This window comes from Hoplias malabaricus, chromosome 10 (assembly GCF_029633855.1).
Source record: "Hoplias malabaricus isolate fHopMal1 chromosome 10, fHopMal1.hap1, whole genome shotgun sequence".
In the NCBI taxonomy this organism is placed as follows: domain Eukaryota; kingdom Metazoa; phylum Chordata; class Actinopteri; order Characiformes; family Erythrinidae; genus Hoplias; species Hoplias malabaricus.
This window is the reverse complement of record NC_089809.1, coordinates 33257628-33278606: the sequence shown is the minus strand read 5'-3', so window position 1 is coordinate 33278606 and position 20979 is coordinate 33257628. Positions and strand designations below refer to the sequence as shown.

Genomic DNA, 20979 nt, shown 5'->3' with positions numbered 1-20979 from the left:
AGTCAATCATATAACAGCACCATTTATGTGGTGTTAACAATGGTACACCATTTAACAAGGTTATTTTTTTTCACTATGGCAAATCTTTAATGTTCAGCATACAAATTAATGGATGCTTTAAAATATAGGCCTAAAAAGCAGTTTCACCCTATTCCAAAAAAGTGCTTCCTTCCAGCAGCAGGTCTCATTTAAACTTTACAAGCAATTTAAAGTCATGTGTGGGGTTTTTAATGAGATCTACTTGTATTGATATTTCTCTACCCTCTGAAAGTCCTCTTCTCGTCTATTTAAGCATTCCTAATAAACAAATGCTTAAAAACCGCTATAAATCAGGACAAAGCGATCCGGCCTATTGATGAAGAAAAATGCCCTCACCAACATGGCGGACTCTTAGGACGTGCTCTCGGTGGTGACGCAGCATCCGCCCTAATCTCCGCTTTGTCTCAGTTGCTGCGCTGCTTATTTATTTATTTACGGTTTAGTTTTGGGGTATATTTTATATATCCATTACTTTTTTCAGCAGTTGAATGACATTCGAGTCTGATACATATATGCCTAAAAGCAAAACCCCCAAAATGGATGACTTGGACTACAGTGAGTTTTTAATCTGGACGTTTTTTTAGTTGTGTTGAATTGACGGAGCTAACAAGCTAACACAGATTTGGCAAAAGAGAGGATGATTTTTACGTATTTGCTGTTGTATTACCTAACGTTTGTTTTAGAGCCTTATGCTTAAAATAATGACGCACATTACGCCTTATCCGGGCTCCTCTGTGAATAACCTTAGCTAATTGTTGTGGAATATCTCGTTGCTTGCTAAGCTACTGTCTCTGTTACCAATGAGTCTATTGTGTAAATATTACAGCTTTTATCTTTTTCAATTTTCTCAGTTAATCAAGTAATGACTACAATCGAAGATATCTGTTCAGTTTTGCTAAGACACATAGAGAAGCTATTGCCGCTAATTACTGTCTCTTCTTGCTTCACTCTGTCCTCGTTTGTTAAACTGCCTGATAAACACAAGCTTGCTCAAAAATGAACATGATTTTATTTTAAAGTACAGAGAGATAAGATGAAGTACTGGAGCAAGGGACATTAACAGCAAGTATATCACTGCAGGCGCTAGGTTATACACTAAATTCAATGTTTGGAGAGCTGTAACTTTCAAGAATTCAAAAGAATAGCATTTATATGGTTCAGTAAACACAAATTAAAATACTCCTGCATTGTAGAAATGACAGGCTGATGTAGCGGTACTCTTCCTAGCCTACATAGTACTGCAAGATATTGGTGCTGGTCATGGTGTCAGACCGAATAAAGGTTCTATCTTTAACTGAGTGTTGGCAGCAGCAAAATGCAGCTTCCCCTGACAATGAATTGCTGCTCTTTAATCAGTTGGAGCTGCCTCCAATTGTCTGACACTTGCCACATATGGTCAGGAGCAGCTGCCACTGGCTGCTCTTTTTTGCTGTTAAGAGACTGAACCCCCTCTCACAAGACAAAATACAATGAGAGGAGTATTGAAATTACATTTTGATTGTTTTTAACATATTTTAGCAATGATTAGCATTTGTTTAGCAATGCTTGAATCTTTTCAGATTAGAAATGTGCGATATTATATTGTTGTGATAAAAAATAATATGGCAAACTGCATTTGTGAGTATATTGTGAAAATCCTCTCTACTAAAACAGCACTAACATAATGTTTTTTACAATTTGAGTAATTTTTTTTATTTTATTTAATATATATATTTATACATAATAGCTTATATAAAGTTATAGGTTTTATAGATGTTAAATATGAGATGCTTAATATTTAGACTAAATGTTACTAGGATATTCATTTTCATTGCTTAATACAGTGCGATTAGTTAAATATCTTTAGGCAATATAAAAGCATTATGTGGTACAGGTTTTTAAATAAATGACTACTTTGTGGATTCTGGGAAGCTGTTGTCATTCATCACCCTGTATTACCTGCAGGCATTGTTTTTGTAGATTTGTATGGACCTGTTTGAACGTGTTGCTCCATAAACGTCATTCACACAGAAATGTGCTTTTATAAAGCTGCAAAATAATGGCATGAAAATCCAGAATGTGAACAATGCTTCGCATGTCCATGACAGTGGGGACGTTCCTCTCTCAGCCCCCCCAATTACAGTAGACATTAGGCACATGAGTGGCAAATGATGATTATGTTACCATGAGGGAATCATGGCTCCAGTGAATAAAAAGAGAAAGAAAATGTCAAAACTACTTCTCAGAGTCTAGCTTTTGTCTGGGTGCTTTTGTCTGTGTTTTGTATGACCAGTACAGAGTGCTGTTTAGTTACACAGAAGGGTTACAGTTGGCTGTCTTGGTGTTGCTCATTTTTCCTCCCCTTTCAGTCCCAGCAGACCTGAGCCCAGAGGAGCGCTCGGAGCTGGAGGAGATCCGGCGCAGGAAAGGTGCTCTTTTGCTGGAGATCCAAAGGCTGAGAGAGGAGCTGCGGGAGGCCATAATAGAAGTGGAAGGGCTCGAAAGCAGCTCAGAGGGCAGGTCAGGATAATGTACCCATTCATAGTACTTTCCTGCATAATAATGTTAGCACAAAGGTTATTCGATGATTAGCTCTGGATCACGAATCCAATGAATCCAACTCATTCTAAAGGTACTGGGAGGTAGTTCCTTACATCAAAATTTAGTTCACTGTTTCACAGCCCAAGTGTTCTAGTTAACTGTAGCAGCAGTAGTAATACATTTCACTGCACAATAGTGTTAAGGATAATAGGGTGTTAAGTTATCATTTGAAAAACAACTGAATAGTATAATTTATTATACAGGAATCATTGATATAGAAATTATATCAATATTATGCTATTAATTTAACATTGGAAAAAAACTTGCACATGTTCAGAGTTGTGCTTGCATGTGAGAAGAGTTTGGAGAGCAGTGTTAGACTTCATTATGACTATAATAATTTGGTGTTAACTTTGCAGTAAAACCTTACAAAAGAATCGACATGTGGCCATGGGAAGGAAAAAATTCAACATGGATCCTAAAAAGGTGAGACATGAAACAAAAACAACAGTCCCTCCTATATCCTTAGTCTCACTCAATGTTGTGGTGGACGAGCAAAAGGCACTAAGTGATGAAGTGACTGGTAATGCCTATATGTCTCAGGGCATTGTGTTCCTGGTGGAAAATGAGCTCCTAAGACACACTCCTGAGGACATTGCCCAGTTCTTGTACAAAGGAGAAGGACTCAACAAAACGGCCATAGGAGACTACCTAGGAGAGAGGTATCTCACACCCTCCTAATGTTAATTGGTCAAGCTTGACACAGTTTTTGCTTGTCTGTTGGTATGTATATGTTAGTCCTGTGATCAGAAAAGTTCTGTCTTGTCCTCTTTTTCAGAGATGAGTTTAATATTAGGGTGCTGCAGGCTTTTGTTGATCTTCATGAATTCACAGACCTTAACTTGGTTCAAGCTCTCAGGTAAGTGAATACTGAAGTTTTCTCTAAAACCCAAATGTATCAAAATGTATCCAGTTTTTCTTTGTTTTCTGATGCATAAAATAAAATAAGGCCTGCTGTGACACTATGGAAAAGAATTATGCTATCTGTTAATTAAGATGATAGTAAGGCATCTGTGTCATGTAGGCAATTTTTGTGGAGTTTCCGCTTGCCTGGTGAAGCTCAGAAGATTGACAGGATGATGGAAGCATTTGCTCAAAGATACTGCCACTGCAATCCCGGAGTGTTTCAGAGCACAGGTAACATAAACACACACCACTCGCTTGCATTCACTTTCAATTGCTCTCACTTGTGTGTGTTTCTGTCTCTCTTCATTTAGTCATACAGTGTAGCCAGATGAGATAACATTTTAATATCCAAGGCACAAACATCCACTCCCTTTAGTTTCCTTTTCTTACATCAGTAACCTAATGTAAACACAGAATCTCACCTGCTACTATTATTATGTTTTATACTGTCAAATATTAAAGTAAACAATTAAATTGTCCCTCATGTAGAGTTTTCTTATTTATTCTGTCACCTGAGCATTTAGGAGAATTCTTATAAATACCTGTCATTTACACTTACACTGAATGAGATTAAGATTTGTCTTTGACAAAGTGATCTGACTGTAATCTGATCACAATGCATCCTGGGTGTTTTACCCTTCCTTTCCAGTTTCAAGTGAAATTAAGCATGAACTGGTCACAAAAACATATGTTAATGCAAGGAGTAAACATTTATTTTTGCAGACACCTGTTACGTTCTGTCGTTTGCGATCATTATGCTGAACACCAGTCTGCACAACCCCAATGTGAGGGACAAACCCACAGTGGAGCGCTTCATCAGCATGAACCGCGGAATCAACGAGGGAGGAGACCTGCCTGAGGAGCTACTCAGAGTGAGTCTAGGGCAAGAGTCTCTCTGTAATTTTGTCTGGGCTTTGTCAATAGCTTGGTGACGTTGGGATTGGTTATGATTTCAAGTTTAAGTTAGGGTTCAGAGTAAAGGAATTTTGTTGTAAGATTAATTATATACTCTTGTAAAAATTAAAGTGAATGTGCCTAAATTCTGTGGCATTTATATGTACATGCAGTTTTGCTCTGCATGAGTCCTTCTTTGCTTAAATTTTGGTCTGGGTTTTCTGATTGTTGTCTGAAACAATTGAGTGCTACAGCTGTTTGAGCAATAAAGAAAGAATTGATTTCCGTCATCCATCACACACATCTTGATCATGCTATGCATTCTTCTGTGTTTCTGTCGTTGATATTACAATAAGACAGGTCTGATTCATAGTTTAGGCTTGTTAATGTGCTGCAGTCCAGTCTGATAAGTCATAGTCAAGAATGTTGTAAAAGAAGCAGGAAGTACCGAGTACAATCCTTGTTGCCCACTTTGTCTCTCACTTGTTGTTCACTTGGGCTTTTGGTTTCAGTTTTTTGTTTAATAGACTTTTAAGCAATAAAGTAGTGGCACTACTGTGGTATTGAAACATTTACAGCATCTTAACATTTAGTAACAGTAATGTTTATATCATCATTTTAGTTTGTATTTTCAGTGCTGGAAATTTTTGTTACTGCTTTTCCTTAAATGCTAATCATTCAAATCCACCGTTTTCCCTTTTTGCTCCTCCTTGCCTGAGTACAAGGACAGTAACAAATCAAATTGAGGAACAAATTTTGTCCTTCCTCTAGTCCAGGGTTTAGACATTTTTCCAAAAAAACTAGCAACATTATTGTATCTAGCAGTGAGCAGCACATTACTTCTAATATGTCAGTGTCACAGCTGTGATGAGAATGGTTCAATAGCCAAATCATATTCTACCCTTTTCCATATGTTATCACGCTTACCTGTGGTCTCTAAAAAGTCTGTGACATACTTTGGTCAAAATACTACAAAGATCAAAAGACACAGTACCATTCTCCCCTTGTTTAAACATCCCTGTTTCAAATGACTGATTTCAGCTCTTGTGCCTTTAAATGAGAATGAGCAACAGCTGACTTCAACACAAATGACCAGGAACAAGGAGCAGTAGCTCTGGTTTTTATTTTGTCTGGATCGTTTTTTTCCCTCAGTTTTTGCTTTTACCATACTTAATCAGTACATATTTCTCCACATTCACCACATTTGTGTTTATTTTGCTGTATTTAACCTCGCCATTTTGTCTCACATAAACGTGTGTACAATTCTGTGATTGTAGAGGCTCGGACCAAGAGGCAGAACAATTCCTGTCTACACTCTAAGTTAAAAGCAGTGCAAAATCAGAGCTGATCATTTTATCCGATGTTTTCAAATGAAAAAATGAGTAGGAGGTCTTATTTTACAATGTGATTATTGGTAGGATCTGTAGAACCCCAAGTTAATGTGCTAATGCACTGAACACCTGATTTTATTTCATAATGCATCCTTTTTATATTAGGCAGTGTGGACACATACTGACCAAAAATAAATAAGTCAGAGCCATGGCCTTAAAATTTGGTTCTGTGCTTTCCTGATCTTACACATTCTGTTCCATCAGATAATCTGTACAATAGTTCATGGGTTTTGAAGTCTTTTGAAGTAAAAGAAATTTCACATGAAACTTATGAGTTAGTCTATTTTTACACTTGTATACACACCTATGAACTGTGTAGTGTATTACATTAATTGCATCTTTCGCTTTTTAGAATCTGTATGACAGTATCAAGAATGAACCTTTTAAAATCCCAGAAGATGATGGGAATGACCTGACTCACACCTTTTTCAACCCAGACAGAGAGGGTTGGCTGCTGAAACTGGGTGAGTTGTAAGTTGCTCTCACTCACTGCTGTGTTGAGCACAGGATTTTAGATATTTGTTTGTTTTGATTCACTGCTGTTTTTCTTCTCTCTCTCTATGTCTCTCTCTCTGTCTGTCTCTGTCTCTCTCTCTCAAGCTCACACTGCATGATGTTGAATTATTTCACAGCTATGCAAAATGTTTGCCTCCTGGCATGGTGTTTGTTTGATCTTTATCGAGCAGATTATAATTTGCTTTCTCTTTGCATGGTGGGGACTAATACTCATTTCCATGTGTTCTTTCTATCTTCTTTCTTCCTTATCTGCTGTGCTTTCTCTCCGTTGCTCTCCCTCCGTCCCTCTGGCTCCCGCTCTGCTTGGCCTGTGGTTTCCGCTCTGCTGCTTTGCAGGAGGTAGGTGCTGTCAAACCAGCTCTGTATCAACTTCTAACTTCTGGGAATCTGCTCTTTACCATTAATAGTTCTAAGGAAGTGCAGTTACCTCTGATGTAAAACATGATCATTTTACACTTTAATGTCTTGTTAAAGCATGACAAGTGCAAAAATGAATATAAAATTTTCTTTGTCAGTTTTAAAAAGGATTGTGCTTGTACGTAGAAGAGGGCAAAAAGAAAAAAGTGTCTTATTTTGCAATACTGCAATATTCTTGTAGATCAAAGTGAATATCAGTATAACATTCACTCTTTTCTTCTCTATTTTTAACTATCAGGAGGTCGAGTAAAGACATGGAAGAGACGGTGGTTTATTCTGACTGATAATTGCCTGTATTATTTTGAATATACAACAGTAAGTCCTCAAAGTCCACTCATTTGTTTAAGTCAGTAGTGCATCAATGAAATGGCACATTTTTCATAAAGTTTGTTTAGTAATTAACATGGGTCTCCTTGATTACTTTGGCTTTGTGTGTCACCATTTCAGTATGTGTGTGTTTGTGTTTAGGATAAAGAACCAAGAGGTATTATTCCATTGGAGAATCTGAGTATTCGGGAGGTGGAGGATCCTAGAAAACCTGTACGTTTTCAACACACTCTCTCTCGCTTTTTAAAAAAAGTCTTAAACAGTTTGAATATGTATGTTTATGGTGTAAGCTTATAAATTCACACTCTATCTATTACACTTTGTGCCTCTGCTCTTCCTTGCAATATAGAACTGTTTTGAGCTGTACATCCCAAACAACCGAGGGCAGCTTATTAAAGCCTGTAAGACGGAGGCTGATGGCCGAGTGGTGGAGGGCAATCACATGGTCTACCGAATCTCAGCCCCTACACCAGAGGAGAAGGATGAGTGGATCCACAGCATCAAGTGTGTGGGGAGAGGATTTTGAGGGCAAAATGAAACAAAAGCTCACATTGTCAAAACCACATAGTTTAGGAATAATCTCATTTATTTATAATCTGTCTGTCTGGAATTTCTCATTCTCATTTATTGACACATTTAGAAGGTGTGTTGGAGCAGAGAAATATGTTTTATTTCCATTTTATGAAGTTAAATATATGGGTAAAATGTGGTGAATTATACACAAAGCTACCAACTCTTTACATTGGGCTACTTAAACCAAGTTTTAGCTGTAGTCCAGGACGTAGTGCAGAATAAGAGCTGCTTTGTTCAGTGTCACTGTCTATTTCTCTAGGAGCATGAGGATAAAAATGTTGAAACTAACACACAATAATGAGCTTTTTCGACTTTTTCTCTCAGATCTGCTGTGAGTGTGGACCCTTTTTATGAGATGCTGGCAGCAAGGAAGAAGCGCATATCCTTAAAGAAGAAAGAAGAGCAGCCTTAGGATAATTTGTTTTACTTTATCGACTTCTACTCATTTTCCATTCCAACAAAGGACAGAAGTCATCCTTCCATCATCTTAACTATGACTGAATACTGTCCCCTCCTGTCCAAGTGCTGGTCGTTCATGCTCTTGCTGAGGGTATATAAGCTTCTTTTGGGACTACAAACTCCTACACTGAGCTGTTCTGCTCCACTCCAGTGGTCATTTCTCTTTGACACTTGTGCCCTACGCACTCTACAAGTGGCATTTTTCTTATATTTCACCACCTCTCCTACACATACACTTGCTCCCTCACACAGTTATATGCTACTCACTCAAAATACAGCACTCTTTGTTCATTTCTGTTTAGGGAGTTGTCAAATTACTAGCAGAAGAAACATGTTACATAATAACCAGCAGCATTCCATTAGAGGACAGACAGGAAAAGCTGGTATGATTCCTCTTTAAAAGCAACTCTGCCAGTGCTTGGTTTATGTACTAAAATCTCGAATACAGGAGGTACAACATTATCGGACCTGCAGCAGCACATTACATTCCAGATTATGGTATTCAGTCACACTAAACACTTTCTTCTCTAAACACCAGTGTTCCAACGCACTACTTGTTTTACACACTACTGGCCTTACACTCTACCCTGCTGTGTTTGTTTTAATTCTTGCTCACTACTGCTCTCTTCTGTATGCTGGTCTTCCTCTCTCCTGCATCAGACACTGTGAAATGCACTGAAACACTAATTTACTACAGGGTACATTACAGGCCACCTCATGCCGCCACTTCTCACAATCATATTTATTGTACTTTGCATCTTGGTTGTCAGGGCCTGATTTACTAATGCCGCAAGCATAGTTAAGCATTACAAATATCAAAAAAACTGATCAAAATCACAAGTTGGTCACTTTATTGGCTTCTCTTTTCAGAAAGAAAGCCAGAACTTCGATATTTGACTAGTGCTTAGGGCTTAAGTGGGTTAGGCCTTAAATTAACTACTGGACTTTTTTGTTTGTCCTAAAATATATCTGTAGACTGAGAGTGATCCAGTTCACTAGCTTTGTTACTTGTCCTGTTGATGAAGGAGACACAAAACGTTGTTTATGCCATATAATCAGACTTAGATTTTGATGAGTAGTTGCTTATAATCTCACTTGACTGGAAAGTACGGTAGATTTAGTTTTCAAACAATTGTCACTTGGCTGAGTGCATTTTGTTCAGTTCACTTCTATAAAAGGCTTGGGTTTTGTTTTCATCAAACTGCCTGAGGACCGAAAGGCGTTAGGGGTGTGCTGCCAAATATTGTCCCCATGAATCCCAAGGAATGCCTTGACCTCATTTCCTGCATAAAACAACAGGAAATCAGTGTTGGCGGGCCATGACATTGTTATGATGACAAGACTTTGAATAGACCCGTTTTCCAATAAAGCATTAAGCGTGCAGAAGAATAGATCTCTAAAAGTAGCTAAGGGCTCCACCATCACCACCCTGCTTTGTAACAGATTTGTTGCTGAAGGCTACTTTTCCCAGAATTTAGACAACAAAGATCTTTCTCATACTGTACATATTCAGAGCCCAGTTACTGAAGTGGAGGTCTGAACTTAGGACTAGAAAATGGCATTGAAAAACATACCTCAAGCAGTCACAGAAATCTTTTCTGATACGTTCACCTGCTATAAGCTGTGAATGTTTATGGAGGCTCTCTGTGTTACTGGAAATATTGTTGAACTATGCTGTTACCAGTCAAAATTTTGGACCCATTTACTTAAGGTTTTGCTTTTTTATTTATTTTTTTTTCCCCACAGATTTAGAATTAGACATACTGGATTGCTCAGTGACCAAATAGGTCTTAAACCAATCAAAATCATCATGAATTCTTTAAAGTCACAGTTTTATTTAGCTATAAATGGTTTGTATAGAAATAAAAATTATTATTAATTCTGTCTCAGAATTAAAAAAAAAACCATTTGCATTAAAAATTTAAGATAATATAAAGCATTCAGTTTTAATGGGTCTGAACATTTGGCTGGTTCAGCGTATGTGGATTGTGCCCCCATAGAGACAGTGCAGCTAAACTCTGTTTACTCACATCAGAGGGCTTGAAGGAGCTCTATGGCAGCTTAAAGTTGTGTATTATATGTTGTCATTATTTTCTTTTGTATATACATGTTAGTGTGTATGTTTCAACATACATAAATGTTTAATTTATTGATTTTGGTTAGTTTTTTTATTCTATATATTTTTTAAATGATCAAGGACTAGGGTTGTTGCATGAAATGAAGCATATTACTTAAGGGTGAATCAGATAAAGAGTATTGGCTTTGTCTAATGGTTTATTAGTGTTCCTTATTTACAATCTATTTAAATCTACAAAAGCCATTGCTGGCATAAATTTGCTGTTAGGGGTGAACCATTAGTTATAAAAAAGGTTATGAATAAATGATATGACAATATTAGTCAAATTTTGAGAGCAGTCTACTTTACAGTTGGTGTTTGAAAGCTGATCATAAGGAACACTAATAGTTCTCCATAGGCTTTAATATCAATCTTGTATTTAAGCTACTACTAATTATAAATGGTGATGTTTATGATGAGAATGAAATGTAGCAGCATATTTTTGCTTGATTTTTGAAATTGTTCCCTGCTAATATGAACCCTAGCCTTCAGTGCTATGTCTTTTTTCTTAAAACCTCTAAATTTAGGGTAGCCGTCTCTGGAATTAAAGTTAATCATATAGGCACTTTAATGCCAGAGGGAGTTTATTACAGTCTTGTAACTGACCACGTGGTCATTGTGTCTCTGGCACCCTCTGCTGTGATACTGTAATATGTGTAATAGAGTTTAAGCTCTGCATTATTTGGACCAGGTACACATCTCAACCAGCAGAGCACAACTAATAATCACAGGTACCCACACACTTCCACAAAAGTGGGTCTTGGAACTGTTAGAAAGTATTTGTTGAGTCTGTATTTTGGAAGGGCTTGAGGAGACAAATGAAATTATGCTTAATCTGAATCTCAGAGACAAGCATTCCTGATGTGCGTAGTTGCCAAAATCATATTGTCTTCGCAAAAGGGCAATATATGAAACAAACACATGCTCCCCTTCACCCTGCTCTGGCTCCCTCTGAGGTTTGCTCTGTTTATAATTGAATGATGTAATACTCAGTGGTACAGATAGTAAGAAAACAATGCTTACTGTAGCAAAACAAAAAACATAAATAAAAAAATGAAGGTCACAGTATGTACAGGTGCCCAACAACTCTTATAAAACAATAAAGTTTAATGGCATTATTTCCCTGTTTTCTTTTTCATAATTCATTTTCGTAAAATAATTGGCTCTTTTTGCCCAGTTCCATTACTAACTAAAGTACACTTCTAATTTCATCATTATTTAATTTCTTTAATGCTTCAGTAATATCTTTATATAATTGTCTAATTCAGGTAAACGTATTACCAAAATGAAACGATAACAGAATGGATGTATTTATTCAAGACAATCTTGTTTACATTTTGCTACCCTAGCACTTCTGACAGCAACATATCAAGACATACCAAGTGGAGGATTTAGTAAGACATTTCATCTTTCATGAGATAACAGTTTAAACAATTATAAATGCTTAAGATAAAAGATGGTTTAAGTTTTGCCTGCTTATCTACCCAAAATTTTCATAATGACTGTAGACATATTTTATAGCATATTTGCACAACAAAATTAAAATCAACGTTTAGCAACATAATGGACAGAATATCAAGGAATTCAATAGTTCTCTAAAAAAATGGATTTTTGTGACAGACTGTTAAATTTATAAAAAGTAAAAATTCTCAAAACTGTGCTTTATGTAACACAATCTCTTAAATATTCATTTTAAATTGTTTACAGCAGAGCTAAAAAGGGTAGTATATATTCACTTTTCCAACCAGAGTTTTGTGCATAGATTCAAAACTTGCAAATTATTATGCAACTATGATCTGAAAAAATGCAGTTGTGTACCCATTTCTGAAAGTGCATGTAAAAATACTATACAAAAATGAACAAACATCAAAAAAAATCCTCCATAATACGCTTATCAGAAATGAATAAGCTAGAGTAGTCAGAAGCATGTCCAACACGAGCAGATTGTAAAAATCTGTATTACTGTGTATCTTAGGGAACATTTTAAAAGGTAGGTTGGCTGTCTAAGATCATTTTAGACAGAATATCCTTAAACTAATGCATGTACATGTACGTAGAAAACACAGAGAAATACAGTAAGTGCTGACAATTTGTGTGTGTGTGTGTGTGTGTGTGTGTGTGTGTGAGAGAGAGAGAGAGAGAGAGATATGCATGGTACAAGCATTGTCAATAAGCTTTTAAATATGTAAGTGTAAGAAAATCTGACAACATTTTATTTTGTAAACTCCTTTAAGAAATGAGAGTTTTACACAGAGGCTCCTGACGGAAAAAAAAAAGAATTACATAAAAAATACATCAAACATTCTACCATTCTGTCTATATGTTCTTTGGTATTGCTGTATATTTCATTGTTTCTCCAGAGACACTTTCATTCACTTCTTGCCAAAACAAAGCTCAGGTAGCTTCTATTTTAGGAAGGCAATATCTATATTTCTTATCTGTAAAAAAACACTCATAAAAGCTAGAGACAGACACCATAAAATCATTTCCTCTCCTAAAACCTCTGTTCTCTCATTCAGCAACAATCAATTGCCATCCAGAACTATGTACAACAAACAAAACAACAATATGCACACAAACACAAAATCATAAAACATGCAGCACCTGTAAAATGTTTCAAGAAACTTGAAACCAGTACCACCTTAGACATTCTGATCTAAAGGCTTATACACCACGAGGAACATATGAAACTCTCATCACTTTTGCAAAGGAATCCCCTGAAATGATTTAAAGAAATGTAAATACATCTGATGCCTTCATTATTATTCTACAGACAAAAACAAACTTTTGAGCATGTGTGTCCAAAGCTTTGACTGTAACTCATGAGGTTGCTCTGGAAGTGATGATAGGTTATGAACATTGATGTTGGCAGTGTTGTCCTGCCAGAAATGGCAGGTTGCCATTTTGACCAGGAAAGCAAAAGGCGTCGGTTCTGCCACATGACATTTAGTGCCGAGGCCTTTGCCTTTGTGCCTAAGAGGAAGGCACTTAACTGTCTTTGTGACTGAGGGTGTGTCCATGCTTGGAAGAAGGTTCTGTACATGGACTTAACAGAAGGCGTTTTACTTGATACGGGAATAGTGAATTTTGTTGTTTGTTTCAGACACTGTCCATAATTCATCAGCATTCTTAGTTGTAACTACAGATATGGTAACTTATCAAACCAAAATCCACCAGTTTAGGTTCTGTGGTATTAGTCATGATTGTTTTTAGTTTGCAAGACCAAGTGTCGACTCATGTCCTCAGTGGCAGGGGTCAAAAGGGTACTTGGTGACCCCACCGTGCAGTTCCACTACTGACTCAGCCCAGGCAAAAATGTCACCGGTCATGTAAGCTCCACAGGAGGCCAGGCTGTAGATGTCTTGGGGTGTGAGGATGTGAGACCACAACTGCAGGTCTGACATCTCACCCACAAATGCTTGAGTAGCATCAAACCGGCCGCCAAGCGTGTCCTGCAGCACACGGAGAAAGAGAACATGGGTGAGACCATGATTTGTTTATTTTGAGCACTTCTCCTGGCTTGTGTGTGTGTGTGTGTGTGTGTGTTAGGTATGTGTTCCCGTCTGTATTTGTGTATATTTTCAGAACAAACCGACTTCCTGACTCTGTTGGAAAACCAGAGACAAAAACAAGGCTACCCTTGTGAGAGGACCAACAGAACAGTCCTGGTTTTTGTGATAGTTTTCAATGGTAAAATACATTTTTCAGGTTACTGAAGGTAAGTCTTTATGTAAGCTTTTATTACAACTTGGTAATTGCATATATTTATATTTGCTGACCATAATATTTACACGTACCTTCTAATTACACCCAGTGTCCTTTCTCCTCATGTCAAGTTACCATATAGGTGCACTTTGAAGTTCTACAATTAAAGACCCTAGTTAATCTCCAATCAAGACTATGCAGTACTTTTACCTCAGAATGATTGTGATGCCCCTCTGGCCTATAATAGGGAGAATAGCATTGCTCTCACTGCTGTTAGGTGAAATAAAATTACAGAACAAAAAAAAAACAAAGCAGTGAGGCAGTGAAACTATAAATTAGGCAAAGCAGCCTGAAAAAGAAAAGTTTTTAAATGTTTTTTTAATGTGGGCTTTGACAAGCAGAGACAAAGATGAAGGGAAACAGAGTTCAATAACTTTCTGTGAGAGAGAGAGAGAGAATTTGTGTGTTTATAATTAGAAGCCCCGCAAGCCAGTATTTATTGATGTGGATATCCCTCGTCTGAGAAGCTCTCTCTCTCTCTCTCTCTCTCTCTCTGTGTGTGTGTGTGTGTGTGTGTGTGTGATTTCATGACAGTACTGTAAACGTGAGTTACATTCAGCAACAGGTAGGGGGAGCCCAGGAGACAAAAAAGTCAGAACAAAAGTAATTTCACTTTTATTGTATTTTTTTGTTGTGTGTGTGTGTGTGTGTGTGTTTGCGTGTTTGTGCTTATTGTAATTATATATTATATACACCACACTTATTGAGATGATAAATTATTTTAAATAACAGTAATCATTTTAGGTGGCTACAACTATTGCACAGTACTTTATATATATATTATATATTTTATCCTTTTTAAATTTGAATGTGATTTCTTCCTCTGAAAAATTCATTCATTACTTCATACAGAATCTTGGAAAAATATATGCACAACCTTCAAACACTGTCAGTGCCACTGCATTGATGAGAGTGGTCCACTACCCAAATAAAATCTCTGGCAGTGGTGTTCATCAATTAATCCTTACCCTTCAAATATGGAGTAAAACAAACTATACAGGGAAACGGAGGACTACAATCTGTATTAGTAACAAGCTAACCACATTTGCACCAATCAGGTAATTGTAGCTAATAAAATAGATAATGTTTGCATTTGTGTTTGTGTGAATATGTGTTTACCTGTTCCTGTCCCAGTATGAACACACCTCCAGGTCTGATTGGATGCCAGGCTGAGAGATTTTCTCCAGCTCCTCTCTTCACTCCATCTTGATATGCCTCCCAGAGTCCATCACGTGTTGACCATGTCACACACATATGGTGCCATTTTCCATCACTCAGTGAAAGCGGTAAGGTTACAGCCTACACACATACAGAACACAGTCATGTAAGTTGTTTATTCATACATTATACACTTTATTGTAAATACTCACATCCCTTCATCCCCTTTTCTATCAGCTCACCTCTTGCTATTTCTCAAACTGTTTTTATCATTCTCTGTCTTTATGGCTTCCCCTCTCCTCCCTTCCCTTCCTTTCTCTTCCCTATTTATTGTCAAATTTTGCTCCCTGAGTTTCTTTCTTTTTCTCTCTCCTCCATTTATTTGCCCTATTTACATTCACTAATCTCTCTCTCTCTCTCTCTCTCTCTCTCTCACCAAGTCATTGATCAGCAGCTCCATTGGATTGTTCCCCCACTCTATCAGGACCAGTTCATTGGCCTGTCCAGGGACAGAGTAAGAGAATGGTGTTCCAAGGCCTGGTCCTGCTGCTCCCTTTATCCACAGGCACAGCGTCAGGGCAAAGATTTCATGCAGCAGTGTTCTCTTTATGCGTCCGTACATGTAGTTAGTGCGCATAGGAAAGCCAATCTGGAAACCCCCTGAAGATTTGCTCTTCTTCCTTGAGCCTGTGGGAGGAAAATGACCAAGAGGTCAGCACTATAATTGGGAAAGGTCAGAATGATTCAGGGGCATATCCCATTTATTAACTTACATTTTTATAGATTGGGGTGTATATATGTATAGTGTGTATATATAATCTATATTTAAAAAAAATTTTGGACAGACACTTGATCTGAGTGTCTTAAACATTGTTAATCAGGTTAATCAAAGGAAGGTGAATTATGCCCAGATTTTACTGGTATAATGATAAAATGACATGGGCTTGTAATCAAACGCAAGTTGGCCATGTTGGGAGCCTTTTTGCTATACCATATGTTTTCACTTTGATTTCTCCACAGCTGGTTTCTCCATTTTGGTATGATTTCTAATGCAATGAGTACACCAGTTTATCTAGACAAACAATCCACAGCTTGCAGAAATGTATTTTTTTTTTTCAAAAAATAAACCAAACAATCCAAAAAAGCCAGTGCACTAGATTAATGTGCAAAACACAGAGGTCCGATGGGATCCGGGATTGTACATGTATAATGTGCTTATAATTATGCCCAAAGTATGCAGCATCTAAATTGTTTATTTATATTTTGAGATAAGACTTTAGTGTTCAGCTCACTAATAGAACATATAGAATCCCATGATTACTAGTGGGTATTTCACACACTGCACTGGATGAATTATATAATAACAAATTAAAGTCAATATCTAACATTTCAAAATGGATGCAGCTGAATTATCCCATTTAGATATTTATTACAGTTACATTCATGCATTATACTTTGGTTTAAAGCTGAGACCTCAGATTTGTGTGTTGAAATCAGTGTGCCTAGAAATGCTAGTTTTATTTATGTAGATGTTTGTACAGTTGTGTTTTTCCACCTGACTCAGAGAGCCTGTGTGTGAGGTGGTTCAGGACTTCATCCAGCTTGCTCTGCCCACTGTGGCCTTGTGAGTGGTATGACATTCTCGGGTAGCTGTGTCCTGCAGCATCATTGTCGAGGTGGCTGTCTTCGTGCTCTCCGTTGTCAAGGTGAACATTGTCGTAGCTGCTGTCATGATGGTGCTGGCTATCATCATGATGATCGTCATCATGATGTTCCCCGTCATGGTGTTTGTGATCATCGCCATGGTGTTCATGAACATCACCGTGGTCGTCGTGGACACTGTCATCGGGATGGTCGCCATGGTGATGATCGCCCACATCCGCGTCATTGTCATGATGGTTGCTGTTGGTGAGTGAAGTGCTGTGGTGCAGCATCTGCTGCTCTAGAGCAGCAATCTTGCGCTGCAGCAGGTCCTTCAGGGAGCTGGAGTAGGTTGTGGAAGTATTCCGTGTCTACCAACACAACAACAGTAAAAATCAGGATCACATTCAAAACATTGTTGAAGTAAAGCGATAACAAACTTTCCCAATTACATCATTGTATACATTTGACTGTGTAGAAAGGGTAATTTGATAAACAAATAAATTTACATAATTTTCCTTTTACACAAAATTTTATTTTTAATTGATGACAAAGTTTTATAATCTACTTAAGCTGGTGCATTTCAATCCTCTGAACAAGACCAACACAGTTTAAGATAAATATATTTATGATTTATTCATGCAGTTTTCATCAACTTGGGTTGATGGTACTCATCTGAGGTAAAGAGAATGTTGTTCAAGTTTAATACATTACATACCATTTGGGCATTACACTTCCAGTATCCTCCTAATTTTAACTCAGGCTCTTAGCAGTAATTAGCTCAATTAGATACAGCTTTTTTGGTTTGTCAACAGAGTTGTTTATCTGTCTGACCTCTCTCATTAAGAATGGCACTTTGCTGACATCACCTACTGTGCCAAGTTGCACAAACCCTGCCAGCTCTGGCAACCAATCCACCAGCCTGGCCACACCTGGAACCCTGTAGATGATGCACCAAGACTTGATGATGCAAAAGCCCTCAACAAAAGTCCTGCAGTGTATTTAAACTGCTCTAAACCAACAGCCTGAATTTTCCCAAATCTAAGCTGTCAACAGCTTGATTCCTGTTTGTGAAACAGAACCCGTTCCATCACACCAAACTCCTCGCATTTAGTGACTTGAGATGGGGTTTGAAACCATTGAGATGGGGTTTGGACCTTGGAACTGGATCACAGTAAAACTGTTGTGCAAGCATGCCCCCATTACAATGTTTAGGCTTATTTCTACATCTTGCATAGAACAATATTTGTATTTTCCCCTGTGTTGTGTTGTCCTCTTTGTTTCTTTCTCTCAGCTAATCACCTTGCTTGGCTAGATTAAGAGGGTCTTCAGAGGAGATCATGCTAATCAACAGTGATCTTCATTAGCTGACCCCCACTGTCATTGACATATGTCCACATACTTTACACAACCAGTTAAAAAGAACAAAGCGACACAGAGAGAGGAGAAAGCAGTGGATTGAGAAGAGAAATGCAAATGTGAGTGTTTTACTTACAATCAGATGGTAAGGCACACAGAGAGGAAGGTGGAAGAGGCAAAATAATGTAAATGATTGGATAGTCCTATAATTGGCAGCATGATTTTGTTTAATATAAGGATACTAAAATTATTCAGGTCGATTTGATCGTGTGCATGATTTAGCTCAGTCTGTAGACTCCTGAATTTGTGTTATATTAAATGAAGTGACATGTACATAATAAGAGATTGTCAAACATACAGTATGTGGCCTTTATCCTACAGTAATCCATTCTTAAAAGGCAAATATAATGTTTATGTTTGTACACTGAATACGTTCAGAACCTACGCGGCGCAAGGCAGGAACACATCCTGGAGGGGCACAGTTCATCGTAGTGTGGCACACATTCACTCACACACACTTAGAGAGTTGACAATCCACCTACCAAGAAGTTTTTTTCTTTTCTTTCGACCGCAAGAGGAGCTCAACATATTATTAGTTATAATAAAATAACTGCAATTATTATACTGAAGGACTAGAGGATGACCAACACAAATCGTGCCGCAACAGATGAGCTACAGTTTCTGACTTTACATCTACAATGTGGACCAACGTGGTAGATGTGTCTAACAGAGTGGGCAGTGGGAGGACACAGTGTTTATACTGAGTCATGCTGTTATGGTTGATCAGTGTATATTTAATGTATACTAACATACATGCCAAAATCTGTCCCTTGCAACCCTGACACACTCTCTCTCTCTCTCTCTCTCTCACCTGCAGATTCTCCAGCCTCTCCTTGAGGTTCACAAGCATTCTTCCCATCTGCTCTGGGGTTGATGAAGGTGAAGGGGTCAGCTCGTTGATGGTGTGTTTGTCACCCAGTGCTGCTTTTCCCTGGTGATGTCTGTAGTGGCTGGTCTCTGATGCATGAATGCCATGATGAGCATTGTCAGGAGCATAGCCATGATGCCCACCATCAGGTGTATGCGAGTAGGTGTGATGGGCCAGGTGAGGAGGCACATGGTGATGGTCATTGTCGTGAGTGCCAAGGCCATGCCCGAAGCCCTGACATAAGGTCAACTTTGCAGTCAACTCACGGATGGTTTCCCTCTGGTCTAGGATGGTTTCCTTCTGCTGCACTAAGCTTTCTCGCAGGTGCAAAATTGTGGCTTTAGCTTCCTCCGACATGCCCCACCAGGCACTGCCACTCATGCTCGGCCCACTGTGGTGTCCGTTGTGATGGCTACTCATGCCTGGCCCACTTGGGCCTGAGCTTGCCCCTGATGGGAAACAGGCAGGGTCGGCATCAACGGGAATGGGAGTGCAGATGAAGCGAGGGTGTGACAGATACTCTGTGTGCTCTGAGCCTGGGATCCCACTTCCACCACATTGTGAAAGGATCTGTGCACAGAGAATGAGAGGGAAGATCCATCCATACCTTTCTCTCTCAAGCCCAAAGATGGACATGATCTGAAGTGAGTTGAGCTTCATTTTGATCTGCCAGTTATGTTTTAGGCCACATAAGGGCTAGTGTCTTGAAAAAGTATATGACTTAAGGACAAAACACAGTTTCTTCTTTCAAGAACGTATTCGTAACTGGTGAAATTCAAAGATGAGAAACTGCTGATGAACCACTTCTCTTCTTTTGACAGTGTATATTTTCCTTTCCCTCTGGATCAGCACCTGGTGACAAATCAATGTGTAAGTGCATGCAATGTTTAGAATAGCTTTGAAACAGAACTAAACACTTGCAGAAACAGGTGTCAAATAAATGTCAAATAACAGGTGAGGCTAAATGTCAAAGAATTTGTAAACATCAGGGTTTCCATTATTAATTTACATTTATTCATTTAGCAGATCCTGATATTAAAAACTGTGCATTATGTGATTGTCTCTTTATTGTCTCTAACGACAAGACATCAGTTTAATAGAAAGGATTTAGTCCTGCTTTTTTGCTCTCCTTCTTGTTCTGTGTCTTTATGTCTCAGGACATGAAGCTAAGCGTATGTTACAGCATTCAATCCTCAGACACTGAAAATAAGGGCAGACAGTAAGACCTAAATCAGCTGAAGATCCAGCATGCAACCACACTTTCTGTCTAATTGGTCTCTCTCTCTCTCTCTCTCTCTCTCTCTCTCTCTCTCTCTCTCTCTTTCTCTCTCTCTCTTTCTTTCTTTCTCTCTCTCTCTTTGTGTCTCTGTCTCTCTCTTTCTCTCTCTCTGTCTCTCTCTCTCTTTCTGTCTCTCTCTCTCTCTCTCTTTCTCTCTCTCTTTTTTCTTTTTTTCTTTCTCTCTCTCTCAGCCACAGAGAAATAAATAAACCTTAATTAATGCGCCAACAAAACGCCTAGGGTTCAATGAGCATATTATTAACTGTATGATCATGTAAAGTGCAAATAAATAAGCAGAAAAAAATACAGATGAGTGATTAATACTGTCTATGAAAATGTTGTGCATTGAGTGTGTGCTTGTACATCAAGTGCCCTCTTAATAGGCTGCGTAGGCTCTCCTATGCGATTAGAGAATTATAACCTGTGTGACTGCGTAGACACGTAGCCTCTGGCCGTCCTTCAGCAAGATCAGGTACAAATGGTCTAAGTGATTTGCTTTTCCTCTATGTTTTTTTAGGGGTGTGAGGCTTGGGGTTACTCATTGGATGAGCTGCCCAGTCCTACAAACCGGTCAATTATATTTAAACCATTACGTCATTTAAATTTGCTTAATCATTCCATAGGCATTGAA

General features: G+C 38.2%; 2 protein-coding genes across 2 annotated transcripts; one reads left to right on the top strand and one right to left on the bottom strand.

Moving 5' to 3' along the window:
* Positions 1–393: 393 nt before the first annotated feature.
* On the top strand, positions 394–11326 carry cyth2 (cytohesin 2). Its single transcript, XM_066682690.1, has 12 exons — positions 394–594; positions 2388–2538; positions 2979–3045; positions 3163–3281; positions 3398–3478; positions 3644–3756; positions 4249–4397; positions 6163–6274; positions 6982–7058; positions 7212–7283; positions 7420–7574; positions 7968–11326. The coding sequence occupies exons 1-12, from the start codon at positions 528–530 to the stop codon at positions 8053–8055; spliced, it is 1251 nt and encodes a 416-aa protein (XP_066538787.1). The 5' UTR covers positions 394–527; the 3' UTR covers positions 8056–11326.
* Positions 11327–13460: 2134 nt separating this feature from the next.
* On the bottom strand, positions 13461–20052 carry si:dkey-283b15.2 (neuronal pentraxin-1). The gene is made up of 5 exons (XM_066683597.1): positions 19013–20052; positions 16697–17153; positions 15578–15828; positions 15103–15282; positions 13461–13670 (listed from the first exon to the last, which is right to left on the bottom strand). Exons 1-5 carry the CDS (start codon positions 19727–19729, stop codon positions 13461–13463), a joined length of 1815 nt encoding a protein of 604 aa, XP_066539694.1. The 5' UTR covers positions 19730–20052.
* Between the last annotated feature and the right edge of the window lie 927 nt (positions 20053–20979).